Source organism: Schistocerca piceifrons, chromosome 4 (genome assembly GCF_021461385.2).
Source record: "Schistocerca piceifrons isolate TAMUIC-IGC-003096 chromosome 4, iqSchPice1.1, whole genome shotgun sequence".
Lineage (NCBI taxonomy): Eukaryota > Metazoa > Arthropoda > Insecta > Orthoptera > Acrididae > Schistocerca > Schistocerca piceifrons.
In genome coordinates, this window is record NC_060141.1 from 634,635,124 (window position 1) to 634,650,804 (window position 15,681).

The 15,681-nt window shown below is 39.7% G+C and overlaps 1 protein-coding gene across 2 annotated transcripts in view; it reads left to right on the forward strand.

Moving 5' to 3' along the window:
* Positions 1 to 2,777: 2,777 nt before the first annotated feature.
* Positions 2,778 to 15,681, forward strand: part of LOC124795056 (cell division cycle protein 16 homolog) — a 212,744-nt gene continuing 199,840 nt past the window's right edge. Inside the window, exons 1-2 of one of the 2 annotated variants that reach the window (XM_047258852.1) lie at positions 2,778 to 2,962; positions 13,134 to 13,286. In XM_047258852.1, coding sequence (XP_047114808.1) covers positions 2,885 to 2,962; positions 13,134 to 13,286 — 231 coding nt within the window. In that variant the 5' untranslated portion in view covers positions 2,778 to 2,884. The remainder of the gene's footprint in view (positions 2,963 to 13,133; positions 13,287 to 15,681) is intronic. The other variant, XM_047258853.1, reaches the window with a different exon arrangement.

Sequence of the window (15,681 nt, forward strand, 5' to 3'; positions counted from 1 at the left end):
AAAACACAGGCTGTCCAGTTATTTATTAATCCCAGTAAGTTTAGTTTTACACAGTTGCATTAGATAAGCATGCTCTCTCATTCGACCAAAAAATCATATCAGTCATTATTAACGACATCTGAGGCTGAGTGGGTCTGGCCATGGCAAGAATTACTGCACAGTTTCTGTCATTGCAAGAGATATCACGTACGACTGACAGTGACTGAATAACCTTTTTGGTGCAGACATGTCAGTTTTTATATATTCTCAGTACAGATGGCGAACGAAACACTCCCTCCAAAGTCACTTCCAGTGTTGGTAATGGCTCACACTTAGCACCCTTTTTGACTAGAAAATTATTCATATCATTCTTATTTGAAGACTAACAACGATTCCAATTTTTCTCTAAGGGTACTTTGTTTGTCTTCAATAAAATTCTTAGCCCAATAGCACTTAAATTTTGATTGTAGAATTTTTCTACTGGAACCGAGAGTAGAAAGAAATCTCTGAACTGTCTCTCTTCTAATTTCGGCACCTCTCTTAAATTACAATATCATCCTGAAAATTAGTGAAGTTTCATTGTTACTTATAACAGATACAGTGCTCTCATCTTAGCTTAGTAGCTTAACTACAAAGATAAGTAAATTAAACTTGCACAAAATTTAGGTCAGAAACTTGGTTGTTACTTAATAATTATGGAAGCACTGGAGGTAGCTTCATGAAAACTGATGCCATATATATTTTATGATGAACTGAATCTAATTCCAAAAGTAGAACTTTCTTACTTTAATATTAAACACATCTGAAATTTTTGTGTGTACATCTCATATTAATCGACAATCTGGTAATTCTTACACAAAACTCGAGATTTATCATCTGTTCTTAATATAACAGAGTAGTTTTCCATCTTTATGTTGAAGTGCATACTGTTTGTTTTCTTTATATACAATGTTAATTGATTACATACTGCACAACCATAAACGACTTTGAGAGTTTCACTTCCTGTCTCTAATTGGAGTTCAAATGTTGCTGTCGTCAGCAAAGAGAACTTTTCTTTGTGTCTTATATGGTCTAAAAAGTCACAGACATATAGCAAGAACGTAATTGGACCCAATACACTACCCTGAGGAACTTCAATTTTTATATACTTCACTAAAAATTCATCATTAGCAGATGTGTGAACGATATCTGCCACTTTCAGGCTATTGTCCAGGTAAGACAGAAACCATTTGTTTACTATTCCTTTTACACCTCGTGCTTCCAACTTGTTTTGTAGTATTTTACGGCCAACAGTGTCAAAGGCTTTGGACAACACTGAGAAATATCTTTAACACAGCCATTCCTAAACGCTATAATGGCCAATATTGTACTTCTTTTACTTCAGAAACCAAACTGTGCTTCGTTAAAATGTTATAGCTTCGATGTAATTCATTTGTTCATGTTTCAGGATTGATTCAGTTATTTTTGTAATTTGGTCATGTACGCACTCGAAGTTCTAAAGAAAAAAAGGATTCACAACATATCTTATTGTAACCTACAGTCACAATAATTTCGGTTTTCAGATGTTACTTGGTAGTGAACAACAGAGCCAGTTCACAGCCCCCTCACTTAAGCAAGGCTGCAATCATGTCCTGTCTTTAATGACTTGAATGAAGTACTATGGTCCAAAATTAGTCACAGAATTATAATTCGCAGGATATTTGAAACTCCAGAGTTATTTGTAGCGCCATCCGCTTTTGAGCCCATCATTTGCGTTTTCTATTGCTTTTAAAGCTAAGTCACACTGGCAGTCATGTCACTGTTACGTCAGGGTGTATTTACAGTCTCCATAACATCACATCACATCAATTCACTAAGCCCAATCCAGAACTATGGAAGTGAGGTTATGAGTTTACTATTTGTGATACAAAAAGCCGGAGTATAATATCATAGTTCAGGAATTAACAACGGTAAACTTTATGAATTGCCAAACCAATCTTCATAACGTATTTTCTTGATTAATTTTGTGTTGTTAAGTGTTAAGAAATGAAACATTTCAAAATATTGACATTTATTTGCTAGCGACGGGAATAGATACAGCCTGTATACCTTATCCATAACGGTTTTTTTCCTTATGTAAGTAATAACGCCATAAACAATTGTAGGCTTATTTTTCCCCTTCATTAGAGCTTACTTTATCACTTAAAATGTTATTTATTTAAAATTGCGACATCAAATATGTTCTTGTTAATATACAGCGTGTGTGTCGGCTCTGTTCTGTTATTGTAGAACCTAAATAATTTTTCACTTTGAGATATCTGAACTCACATGTGCAAGAACACTCAGTGGAAAAATCGACTACGGCATAGAACATCCGCAGTTTCCTACGGAAACAAAGTGCAATAATCAGATAGGGATTGTTAAGATGTAGAAGCTCAAATCTTCCACTATATCGTGAGTGAGAACGTCGAAAATGGGTAACTTTCGATGTCTGCAGACGACGACACCGTCAAAACTTTACCTTGACGTGATGTGACGGTTTGCGTGAACACTTCCAATCTTAAAATCACTGTCGAATGTTTTGAATTACGTAATCTGAAGGCCAGAGTTGAACGGCCTTTATTTAGTATTTAGCGCAGCTTTGATTGTATTACCAGCTGGATGACGCCATGACTCCCCCTTTTCCCTCCCAAAATGATTTTCGTTGTTGCCATATTGAAAATAATGACACTATAATAATGTAAGATTCTTGTGCAAACGACAGATTGTAACGCCACTTCATACTGTCACGACCAAGGAAATTTGATCAGCACCGTTTTGTTTTCCTTCCTTCTATAATTGTAACATCGTTGGATTGTTATTTTCAAACACCAAAGTGATCGCAGGTGCCGCAATAATTTGAAAGCTTGTTTATTGTTTAGGAAATATGGCCAATAAGGAGGAAAGTGAAGTAAATGTAAACATTGAAAAATATCGGAGGCTGGTGAAACACTACATTGACTTGGTAAGACTGTGATTTTAAGGTGGATTATTTTCTCGTATATATACATGTTAAGTGCATGAATGACAGATTTAAGTTTTTTAAAGTGTTATTTGAAAGCTTCATTGTCACTTTGTAGGTCACTGGAATGAGATGTAGGTTATTATATGTCTGGAAGAACGAATGGAACGGCCACTACAATAGTACGGATCCGAAGTGTGGATAAATGTCTGAAAAGTCAGAGCTACCTAGATATAATTTTTTGTGGTTATTGATTCTAGAATTCGATGTTGGAATAATGTATTGTCATGTAGCTACTCAAGTTTTGTCCATTGGGTAATTCGTACATAAGATTTACGATAAATCTTATGATTTGGACTGGGTGATCAATTCTAAGATTTGTGATTGTTTCAACATAAAGATTCTGGAGCGGAAAAAAAATGTTGTCAAGCCTGAGAACAATTTTAAATTTGTATTTTAAAATGCAAATCTGTCAGACATTTGAGTAGATTGCCAATCTTCTACAGATGTTATTTTACTGTTTTTGTACCTAAGTTAGATTCACTGGGGTATAGTGGACCGTCGACATCAGTGTTAATACTATTTTCGTGCTTATGTTTGTTGCACTCTGACTGATATAGGCTGTACTGTTGTCGAAAAGTTTGACCACTAAGTAAATGTACTTGCAGGCTGTGATCGATATTGCCAATTGTTTATACGTGCACCTGCAATCCGTGTTTTACCACCTCTCCATGCTCAATTTCAATTACTTGCTGTTATGCAGTGAACACATTTTGCTTAATTGAGGAGTTACATTATGATAAACCATTATACAACCTGACCTAGATAGATGAAAGTATTTCATTACTTTGTGTGGCCATGAAGTTGTTAATTAATTAGCGCCAGAAATGAATGGACGAAAATGTTATACGAAGTGTATTATTTGTTTTTTTCCAGTTCAAGTTTTCAAATGCTAAGTACTTTGCATTGTGTCTGATAATGAGTTTGTTGTATGTCATACACCTTCCACTGATTTACTTGCAACCAGAAAAGGGCCAAGCTGTGCTGTGAGCGTGTGTACTAACTTTGAATCAGGAGTGTATTCAATAGCATGAAGTCGCCAGTGTTGAATGATGTTTTCATTTTGCTGATTAGTTTCAGTTTCAATTTCACAAAACATTAAGTGGTTATTACCAATACCTAACTGTGTTACTTCTGCTTCTGTAGAAGTTGCTTGCCCTGTGAGAGGTAGACATTGGTTGTTACTTCTGACTTATTAATCGCACAAACAAACGTGACACTGGGTGCGGTGACTGATGGGACCGACTGTAAAAGGGAAATGCCTTTACGGTTGCTCCCATCAGCCACAGCCCCGAGTGTCAACTTTGTTTGTGTGATTAATACTCTTCACTTCATGGCATCTTATGTACTAGGTAGAGGCCATTTAATTGTGCCTACAACAGTCCTGACTAAAAATTGCAAGTAGCTTTGGGCACACTGTATAAATTTCTGACTGTAAAGCAGTCCTTTTGAAATGAAAACTGCTATTCGCTAAGTACCCCATTATTTCAAATGTGGGTGACAACTAGGTGAACATTGCCTTTTAAACATTGTAAAAAAATGTCAGTGGGATAGGCTGCATAGTATTTATAAATGCCTGTGGAATCACCTGTCGATGTAGACATCTAAGAAGGGAATATTTTAATGTCTTACAAAATGCATTGAATTAATATTGTATTATTTATGCAACTAATAACAACTATTATGTTGAATAGATGAGTGACACCATAGACGCTCTCACTTCTGAGGGTCTTGATAATTTTCCTTTTATGTATGGATTGGGGGACAAGGTTACATTTTGTTAAATTTTCTCTGCACCATTCTTTGTAGTACCGTTTTCCTTTTCATCTGAACTGCCTCCATAAATTTTCTCATCTGTGTCTTTTGTACCATCACCATCCTCTCCTATTTGTCTTCTGTCACTATATTCTATTGGTATTGTTGTCTGATCTGCAGACTTAAGGTGTGATGTGCATATCCCTGGATTTTCCCCTGCTTTTCTTAAGCTGTTAATAGTCCTGTTATAATGAAAAATGTGCTTCTGGATCATTATTCTTGCTTTTTTGTGACTACCCTTTGGACAGTGAAGGCATGATCCAAGTTTCTCTTTTGGCTTTCTGATATTATATCTAATAATTTGTTATTTTGAGAATGTGTTTCAAAATTTGTTTCACATATTGTTAAGAAGTGTGTTGCGTTAGACCTGTGGAGTTGACTGAAGTATTTGGTACCAGCCATTTGATTTGAACTGAGTTGTAATGATGTTGTGTGTGCTGTCTAGTTTGTGAATGAGAGTGCAGTTTGAAACAGGTGATTTGCTTTAGGTTTCTTGTGGTGGTTGTGCAACACAGTGGATCTGACAGTGACCTTTAGCATTGGAAGTTTACATAGAATGTGTGTGACATGCTGGGCACCATATCTTTTGTGTTGAAGTGTGGTATTGTGATAAAATATTTAAACCTTGTAAGTGTGGGACGGGGATGAAAGTAGTTTGTATTGACGGTTCCTATACCTGCAATGATTTATAGTGCTCAGAGCCATTTTGAACCTGCAATGACTTTATATGGCAGTGTTGGGAGGACAGTTTGTGGCTTTCGATTTGGTGGGGCTACGGGGTTTGACTGATGGTCTGTGATATCAAAAATAGAAAATCCATGATGGACTCTAACAATATTATGAAAAGGAAAGTTGTTACTCACTATATAGCAGAGATGCTGAGTCGCAGATAGGCACAACAAAAAGACTGTCACAAATAAGCTTTCGGCCAGTAAGTTCTTCATCAAAAATAGACCAAACACACAAATGCAACTCACAAGCACATGACAGCAGTCTGTGGCAGCTGAAGCCACACGGCGAGCAGCAGCAGCAGTACATGATGATGGCGAGTGGCTGGGGGTAAGGAGGAGGCTTGGCTTGGGAGTGGGAGGGATAGTGGAGTAGGGGTGGTGGACAGTGAAGTGCTGCTGGGGAATGCACAGGGACGAGATGGAGAGAGGGTAGAGCAGCTATGTGCAGTTGGGAGCTTAGACACAGGGAGGGGAGAGGAGGGGAGAAGGGGGGTGGCGGAAAAGGGGAGAAGTAAAAAGACTGGGTGTGATGGTGGAATGAGGGCTGTGTAGTGCTGGAATGGGAACAGGGAAGGAACTGAACAGGTGAGGACAATGACTAATGAAGGTTGAGGCCAGGAGGGTTACGTGAACGTAGGATATATTGCAGGGAAGGTTCCCACCCGAGCAGTTCGGAAAAGCTGGTGTTGGTGGGAAGGACCCATATGGCACAGGCTGTGAAGCATCCTTTGAAATGAAAGATGTTGTGTTGGGCAGTGTGCTCAGCAACAGGGTGGTCCACTTGTTTCTTGGCCACAGTTTGTCAGTGGACATTCATGTGGACAGACAGCTTGCTGGTCATTATGCCCACATAGAATGCAGCACAGTGGTTGCAGCTAATTTTGTAGATCACATGACTGGTTTCTCAGGTAGCCCTGCCTTTGATGGGATAGGTGATGTCTCTGACCAGATTGGATTAGGTGGCGGTGAGAGGATGTATGGAACAGGTCTTGCATCTAAGTCTATTACAGGTATATGACCCATTAGGTAAGGAGCTGGGAGCAGGGGTTGTGTAGGAGTGGATGAGTATATTATGTAGGTTTTGTGGATGGCGGAATACTACTGTGAGAGGAGTGGGAAGAATAGTGGGCAGGACATTTCTCATTTCAGCCCATGATGAGAGGTAGTCAAAACCCTGACGGAGGATGTAATTTAGTTGCTCCAGTCCTCGGTGGTACTGGGTTACGAGGGGACTTCAACAGTGAATCATTGATATTGTAGTCAGAGGATTCTACTTTTTTTTTTTTTTTTTTTTCATTTTGTGAAGTGTAAAATTTTACATTTCTGAACATTTAAGGTAAGTTGCCAAAATCTGAATCACGATGAAATCTTATCAAGACCTGATTGAATATTTATGCAGCTTCTTTCAGCTAGTACTTCATTGTAGATAACTGCAAGGTCATTAATATACAACATGTAAGGCAAGAATCCCAACTCACTTCCCAGGGGTACACCCGAAGTTACTTCTACATCTGACGATTAACCTCCATTCAAGGTAATATGTTGTGTCCTTGCTACCAAAAAGTCCTCTATCCAATTGCAGTTTTACTTGATATCGTACTTTTGACAATAAGCGTAGGTGCGGTACTGAGTCAACTGCTGTTTGGAAATCAAGAAATAAGGCATCTGTCTGCTTGCTTTGATGCAATGCTATCAGTATGTCATGTGAGAAAAGTGTGAGTTAGATTTCAAATGATCAGTGTTTTCGAAATCCATGCTGTTTGCCATTCAGGAGGTCATTCTGTTCAAGATACCTCATTGTATTAGAGCTCAGAACATGTTCTAAGATTCTACAACAAATCGATGTCAGGAATATTGGATGGTAGCTTTGTGGATCACTTTTACTCCCTCTCTTCCAGACGACTGTGACCTGTGCCCTTTTCCAAGAACTAGGCACAGTTTTTTGTTCGAGGGCTCTATGATATAATATAGTTAGAAGAAGGGCTAACTCAACCCCAAATTCAATATAGAATCTGACATGGATTCTATCAGAGCCTAGAGCTTTGTTCATGTTTAACGATTTCAACTGTTTCTCAGCTCCGCTGTACTAATGTGTATTTTGTTATTCTTTTCAGTTGTATGATGAATTGGGGCAAATCTCCAGGGTTTTCCTTTGTAAAAGAACATTTGGAAACAATTAAGCGTTTCAACTTTTGCCTTGCTACCCTCAATTTCAGTTCCTGCCTCATTCATTAGGGGCTGGACACTAAAGTTGGTCCATTAGCAGCCTTTACATATGACCAGAATTTCTTGGGGTACTGTGGCAGATCACTTGACAGTATTCTGCTGTGACAGTTATTGAAGGCATCACTCATTTCTCTCTTGATAGCCAAACACGTTTCATTCAGCATCTCTCTGTCTATAGCCCTATACTTCATTTTACGTATCTATGGAGTAGTATCTGTTTCTTTAGAAGTTTCTTTACAGTGACTGTATACCATGGAAGTTCTTTCCCATTATGAACTGCTATAGTGGGTACATAATTATCTACCCGGTGCGTGATTAGCTGTTCTTTTATTTATGCTCAGTAAACCAGATTACTTTACGTGTATATCTTTTTGCTTGTTCTAGTTGTCTTTTGTTCTTTGGTAATCATTGTTGTCACAACCGTGTCAGGATCACTGATATCAGTTTCACTGTGGACATTTTCAAACAGGTCAGGTCTGTTCATTGCCATTAGTAGATCCAATGTATTTCCATCATGATTGTGCTTCCAAACTATCTGTTCTAGGCATTTAGTAAATGCCACATTCAAGAAACAAACGAAATTGGTCCCAGTAGTACTCTGTGCAAAAACCATGATTAATTTTAATGTGTTGTAATTATAAAAATGAACAAACATAATTGTAATAGAAGGAAACATTCCACGTGGGAAAAATTACATATAAAATCAAAGATGAGGTGACTTACCGAACGAAAGCGCTGGCAGGTCGATAGACACACAAACAAACACAAACATACACACAAAATTCAAGCTTTCGCAACAAACTGTTGCCTCATCAGGAAAGAGGGAAGGAGTGGGGAAGACGAATGGAAGTGGGTTTTAAGGGAGAGGGTAAGGAGTCATTCCAATCCCGGGAGCGGAAAGACCTCTTTCCTCATTACCTTAGCCAGCTTCATCCTGACCCACAACTTCTTCACTTTTGAAGGCCAGACATACCAACAATTAAAGGGAACAGCCATGGGTACCAGGATGGCCCCCTCGTACGCCAACCTATTCATGGGTCGCTTAGAGGAAGCCTTCTTGATTACCCAAGTCTGCCAACCCAAAGTTTGGTACAGATTTATTGATGACATCTTCATGATCTGGACTCACAGTGAAGAAGAACTTCAGAATTTCCTCTCCAACCTCAACTCCTTTGGTTCCATCAGATTTACCTGGTCCTACTCCAAATCCCATGCCACTTTCCTTGACGTTGACCTCCACCTGTCCAATGGCCAACTTCACACGTCTGTCCACATCAAACCCACCAACAAGCAACAGTACCTCCATTATGACAGCTGCCACCCATTCCACATCAAACGGTCCCTTCCCTACAGCCTAGGTCTTCGTGGCAAACGAATCTGCTCCAGTCCGGAATCCCTGAATCATTACACCAACAACCTGAGAACAGCTTTCGCATCCCGCAACTACCCTCCCGACCTGGTACAGAAGCAAATAACCAGAGCCACTTCCTCATCCCCTCAAACCCAGAATCCCCCACAGAAGAACCACAAAAGTGCCCCACTTGTGACAGGATACTTTCTGGGACTGGACCAGACTCTGAATGTGGCTCTCCAGCAGGGATACGACTTCCTCAAATCCTGCCCTGAAATGAGATCCATCCTTCATGAAATCCTCCCCACTTCGCCAAGAGTGTCTTACCGCCGTCCACCTAACCTTCGTAACCTGTTAGTTCATCCCTATGAAATCCCCAAACCACCTTCCCTACCCTCTGGCTCATATCCTTGTAACCGCCCCCGATGCAAAACCTGTCCCATGCACCCTCCCACCACCACCTACTCCAGTCCTGTAACCCGGAAGGTGTACACGATCAAAGGCAGAGCCACGTGTGAAAGCACCCACGTGATTTACCAACTGACCTGCCTACACTGTGATGCATTCTATGTGGGAATGACCAGCAACAAACTGTCCATTCACATGAATGGACACAGGCAGACAGTGTTTGTTGGTAATGAGGATCACCCTGTGGCTAAACATGCCTTGGTGCACAGCCAGCACATCTTGGCACAGTGTTACACCGTCCGGGTTATCTGGATACTTCCCACCAACACCAACCTATCCGAACTCCGGAGATGGGAACTTGCCCTTCAGTATATCCTCTCTTCTCGTCATCTGCCAGGCCTCAATCTCCGCTAATTTCAAGTTGCTGCCACTCATACCTCACCTGTCTTTCAACAACTTCTTTGCCTCTACACTTCTGCCTCGACTGACATCTCTGCCCAAACTCTTTGTCTTTAAATATGTCTGCTTGTGTCTGTATGTGTGGATGGATATGTGCGTGTGTGCGATTGTGTACCTGTCCTTTTTTCCCCCTAAGGTAAGTCTTTCCGCTCCCGGGATTGGAATGACTCCTTACCCTCTCCCTTAAAACCCACTTCCTTTCGTCTTCCCCTCTCCTTCCCTCTTTCCTGATGAGGCAACAGTTTGTTGCGAAAGCTTGAATTTTGTGTGTATGTTTGTGTTTGTTTGTGTGTCTATCGACCTGCCAGCGCTTTCGTTCGGTAAGTCACCTCATCTTTGTTTTTATATATAACAAACATAATTGGATACAATTGACACAGAGGGAGAAGGTTATATACTTTGAAAATAGTAGTTTTGAAAACAAGGAAGGTATATATGTCCTATGTGCTTATATGGTCGTATTGGCCCTAGTGGTACTAGAAGGGTTAAGTATATATTATGTACTACAGAAATTTCCTGTCTCCAACTGAGGCTTGTAGTTCAGACTCTTAGATTTGTAGTTCAACAATTACCAAGAAATTCACGGAACCACATTCTGTGTATGATTCATTATTTCAATTAATTTTTGTGTAATTATATAGAACAGTTCCATTAATTCCTGATATAATTACACATTATAACACTTATGCATGTCTCGGATTTGTATAAATATGGTGAATAACTCTTGTCCTTATCATATCAGGTCTGATTATATCTAATTAAATGTACGAGGAAGTGCTTAAAAGTAATGCATCCAAATTTTTAATGTGAAATCTCTTAAAGCTTGTTAAATAAAATAAGCTTTATTAATATTCGACATCTTTATTCTTCATATGAGAACTCTTAAAGCATTTTAAATAAAACAAAGTTTATTAAAATTCTGTACCTCATTCTTCATGTCTACATATTGATTTCTCAACATTTTTACCCCAGTGATAACGCATTTCTCCCAATGAGAAATCAGTTTGTTGATACCATCAGTATAAAATGTTTGACTTTGTTGACATAGCCAGTACCGCACCTCTGCTTCCACTACATCACTATCAAAGCGAAGCCTTGAATGTGTGCTTTAAGTTTTGGAAACAAATGAAATTTGGATGGGACCAACTTGGGACTGTATGTAGGATGATCAATGACACTGAACCCAAGGCACTGGATTGTTGCAGATGTCTCACATTACTGATGACGATACAGTAATCGCCAAACACAGCTTCCATTCTTTCTATAGATTTCAATTGGCACGTTTTCTGTGGTTAGAAACTAGATTACAACTCACTGCTTCTCATGCACCAATATAGTTATGTTGTACACTGCCGTGATCATGCTACAATTTGGAGCGTAAGAGGGTTGCAGCTTGTCTCAGTAAACAGGAAAGTCACCCAAGTAATATGCATGACATGTTATACCTCAACCATTATTGAGAACAGAATACAAAATTCAGAGGCATTACTTTTCAGTACGCTCTTGTACATCAGTAAGCCACAATGTACTTGCAGCAGTCAACTGATGTGTAATTTCTGGGAAAACGGAAAAGCAGCAAGTGAAACATATAAAAATGTAATTAATGCAGCAAACTTGCTCTTTAACATAGCTGTAAATCACTGAGTATGTGAATAATTAATGACATTAGTGCTTTAGAAAATATTAAGTAATAAGATTTTCATCATAATCTCTTCAGGTGATGGACTGCAGAATTATTTTAGGTTGATTTGCCATGCTTTTTTGATGCAGAACATTGCTGTGTATATCTCTCTGAATTTCTTTTTAATTCCATAATTTTGCTCTTGGCTGTGTGGGTCCAAAGAAAATGCATTTCATCAACCATGATTTTAAATTTTGTAAGTACATTCCTGCACCATTGTGTTTTTTTATTCCTTTCATTTCTTTTGTTAAACCTGTGTATTCCAAGAACAGCATTCCATATACCAGGCTGTCCCTATATGAATTGGAAGCACAAAATACTGCTTCAGTTCTGCAGCACATCAGGAATTGACTTTCTTAAAATGTGATAATATTTTCTCAATTTTTTTGTTTGATAGCAAATGCTTTTCTAATCTTAAATAATAATTTAACCATTCTCATAGAGATTTTGTCCAAGATGTTTCTCAGTTCTTCAGCTTCACAATTCAAATGTTATATTGCTACTGGCTATTGTTCTTACATTTCTGAAGTTTATCCAAACTCTATTCTTTTTATTTACAGGAGTATAATTGTCTCTTGCTGTTTTTTTGTTGCAACAAAATGGTTTCGCTGCAATTACCTTAATGTACTCCTATGGAAATAATTTGTGATTGACCCAATACTATGGCAGAGGGCAGTGTTGCTGGCATGCAGCCAGAAAAGCTTCACAAGCTGTTGCATGTAACTGCAAAATAGGTAACATAGTGAGCATGTGGCACTCGAGAAATAACTGATTGAGTGCCAGATGGCCACTACCACTCAACTTGCTGCAAGGCTGATCAGAAAGTTACTTTAATCAGATTATAGAAAGGGTAGTGTCATGTGGGGACATAGGGGAGAGGGGCCTTCTGCTTCCACTACTGGCAGATCATTATAAAACCAAATAATTACAAAATTTCTAATATGGTCGTTGGGGTACTGTGTAACTAACTTTTTCATACTCCGAGAATCATAAATTTCTACCCTCTCTTGTTAGCCAGAGAGAGATGACTTAAAGCAGTTTCAGACAATGCCACAAGTACGGTAACACGATAATTTCATAAGTACAGATCATTGTGAATCAGACATTGTGGATAAGACAAAACAAAAAGCAGTCTGTAGTTCCATTCATTGTGATCTTTTGCTGTTTGGATGTGCTTCAGGAAGTCAGAGAATTGATTGGTCTGTTTTTCCTAGAATGTTTGGTTTGGTTTGTGGGGTGCTCAACTGCACTGTCATCAGCACTTCGTGGAATGATTTTGAACATTCATATGTATTTAATTTTATTTAGAGGTTCCAGAACTTTTACTCAACTTTCAGGTGCATTAGAAAACCAAGATGATACTGAAACTGTCCTCTTGTTTTATATGTTATGTGTGACATTTTCATGAAATTTTGTATTGATTCATATTTCTATTGCTTACAGAGGTTATATTCTTCAGCTTTATTTTGGGCAGACAAAGTTGTTTCCTTAAGCAGTGAAGATCCAGAAGACATATACTGGTTAGCCCAATGCATGTATTTGTTGAAGCAGTATCACCGAGCAGCTGAGCTAATTATGAATCGAGGTCTGGAGAAGGTAATTGTAATTGCAGTGTGATATTTTATTTCTCTGATGTACATAAGAACACATTTGCATACCATTTGTGATTTTCAAAATTCTTGTGGTCATTGTGTGTATTGCAATCATAATTAGTGCAACTGAGGACATTTTCAGTTGTTCCCTCTTTTCTTTCAATTTCCCCACTTTATTTTTGACTGCATTTAGTTTTTCAACATTTCCAAGTAGCAATGTACTTGAATAGTTTTATTTCATATTGTCGCAGAATAAGCTGAATAGCACTGTGGTGTAGTGGTTATGATACTAAACTGTTGCATGGAGGGTCGTGAGTTCAAAACTCACCTGGACTGTACAGTTTTAATTTCTATTTCGGTTCGAGTACATTCTAGAAGTATCCACAAATGTCAAGCATCGTTGTTCTGGAATGTTCTGTAGCTGTATATATAATGTACATGTTCTGGCCGGAGGCAGTTCGCTCCGCACTCTTGTATGTGCAAGTGCAGTAAAAACTTCAGTAAGTGAAGTCAGTGTTCATCATTCATCTAATTACACCGTCTTCTGTGTGATATTATTCTGGTGGAAGCGCTGGGTATTGGAACTTGTGATAGCACACATTATCAATGACACAGTGGTTCCCATCAGGCCATGACTGAGCCGCCGTTTTCATGGTGAAAAACCCGAGTTCGAGCCATATTCAACAGATTGCAATCTACTGGAGACAGAAGAAGAAGAGGACGTTACGATGACAGCAGCGGTGTGCCACCACATCAGACATCCTTCCAGGTTCTCTGGTGACGATGGCCAAGATCCAAACAAGTGGCTGAAGAAGATATATGAGCGTATAGCTAAATTTAACAAATGGGATGACACTGTGTGTTTGGCTAACGCATTTTTCTATTTGTACGGCACTGCCAAGCAATGGTATGAGAACAATGAGAAGTTCACAAGCTGGGAAGTATTCCAGGCGGAACTGCACAAGTATTTTGGCGCCACACGACGACAGAAGTGCAAGGCTGAAGGTAAATTAAAGTGCAGGGCACAGCGTCCTGGGGAAACTACAGCATCCTACATTCAAGACGTCTTGGAGCTGTGCAAAATAGTGGATCCTAGAATGAAGGGGGAAGACAAGGTTTCACATCTCATGAAGGGTGTTGCTGAGGACATGTATCAAGCCCTACTCCTGAAGGAAGTTTTGACAGCAGATGACTTCATAAAATGTTTTCAGTATATCAAGACAATGCATCAAAAAAGAATACACGCAAGAAGTTTGAATGACTTCCAAACATTGCATCGATGTCTGTGATGGAGGAAGAATTGATTTCACAAGTGTTCTTCGTCAGATAGTGAGACAGGAAGTTCAGAAGGCACTTGGATTACACGGTGACCAAAAAACCGAGACGCTTTAAGAGGTCATAAGGGAGGAAATCAAACAGACATTGAACCCAGTCTCTCGTCCTTCATCTCCCTTTAAAATGGTGAAAAAGTTGAGACCCAGGCGAAGTTACGTTCCTACAATGCCCCGTGAGGAACCTGTTTGGGCACCAAGGAAGACTGATGTCTAGAGGACCCAGGATAACCAACCAGTGCGTTTCCACTGTGGACGACCGGAACATGTGGTGCACTGTTGTCGAGAAATTCAGCGGTTATTTGATGACGTCCTCACCAGACGACAGCAAATCGATCTTAGCCGACGCCAACTCCAGGACGATGAAGATGAACAAAAAGATGTGGGTGCAGGACGACATAGGTCACCATCGCTGTATGCCAGCTGCTGGAGAGGATGCTCCCCAACATGCCGAGCAAGGTCTCCATCACCGTTTAGAAGCTCCAGCCAATCACCTAGCCACCGCAACCTGGAAAACTAAAGGGTGCGACCCTCCTTGGAGGTGAGGCCGCCGAAGAGAAAAATCCTCTGCAGTCGATCACTACAAAAGTGATAGGGCACTACATCGATATCCCCATGGCTGGCCGAACAGCCCAAGCTCTTGTGGACTCTGGAGCATCGTATTCAGTCATTTCGGAGAAGCACCGTCGCCAGTTGCGGAAAACTGTATTCGTCAACAGCAAAACATCTCTGCTGAAGGTGGCTGATGGGAAATATGTAAAACCTACAGGAAGATGTACCAGTCTTGTGGGTATAAGTGGCCATACACAGCCCTTAGAATTCATCGTCTTACAAGAGTGTAGAGATGATGTCATTCTTGGAACGGACTTTTTGAAAGCTTCTCAGGCAATTATAGATTGTGGTTGCTCGAAGAGTATGCCAGATGAGATGCGATACTGTGGACAGGAAGATGCACATTTTAGTGTGTGGAGACTGTGTGTGCTGGATGAAGTGATCATTCCTGCAGTCAGCACTAGAAAGGTACCTGTCACGTGTCATGCCATGCATCAACCTTTGGATCTTGTAGTG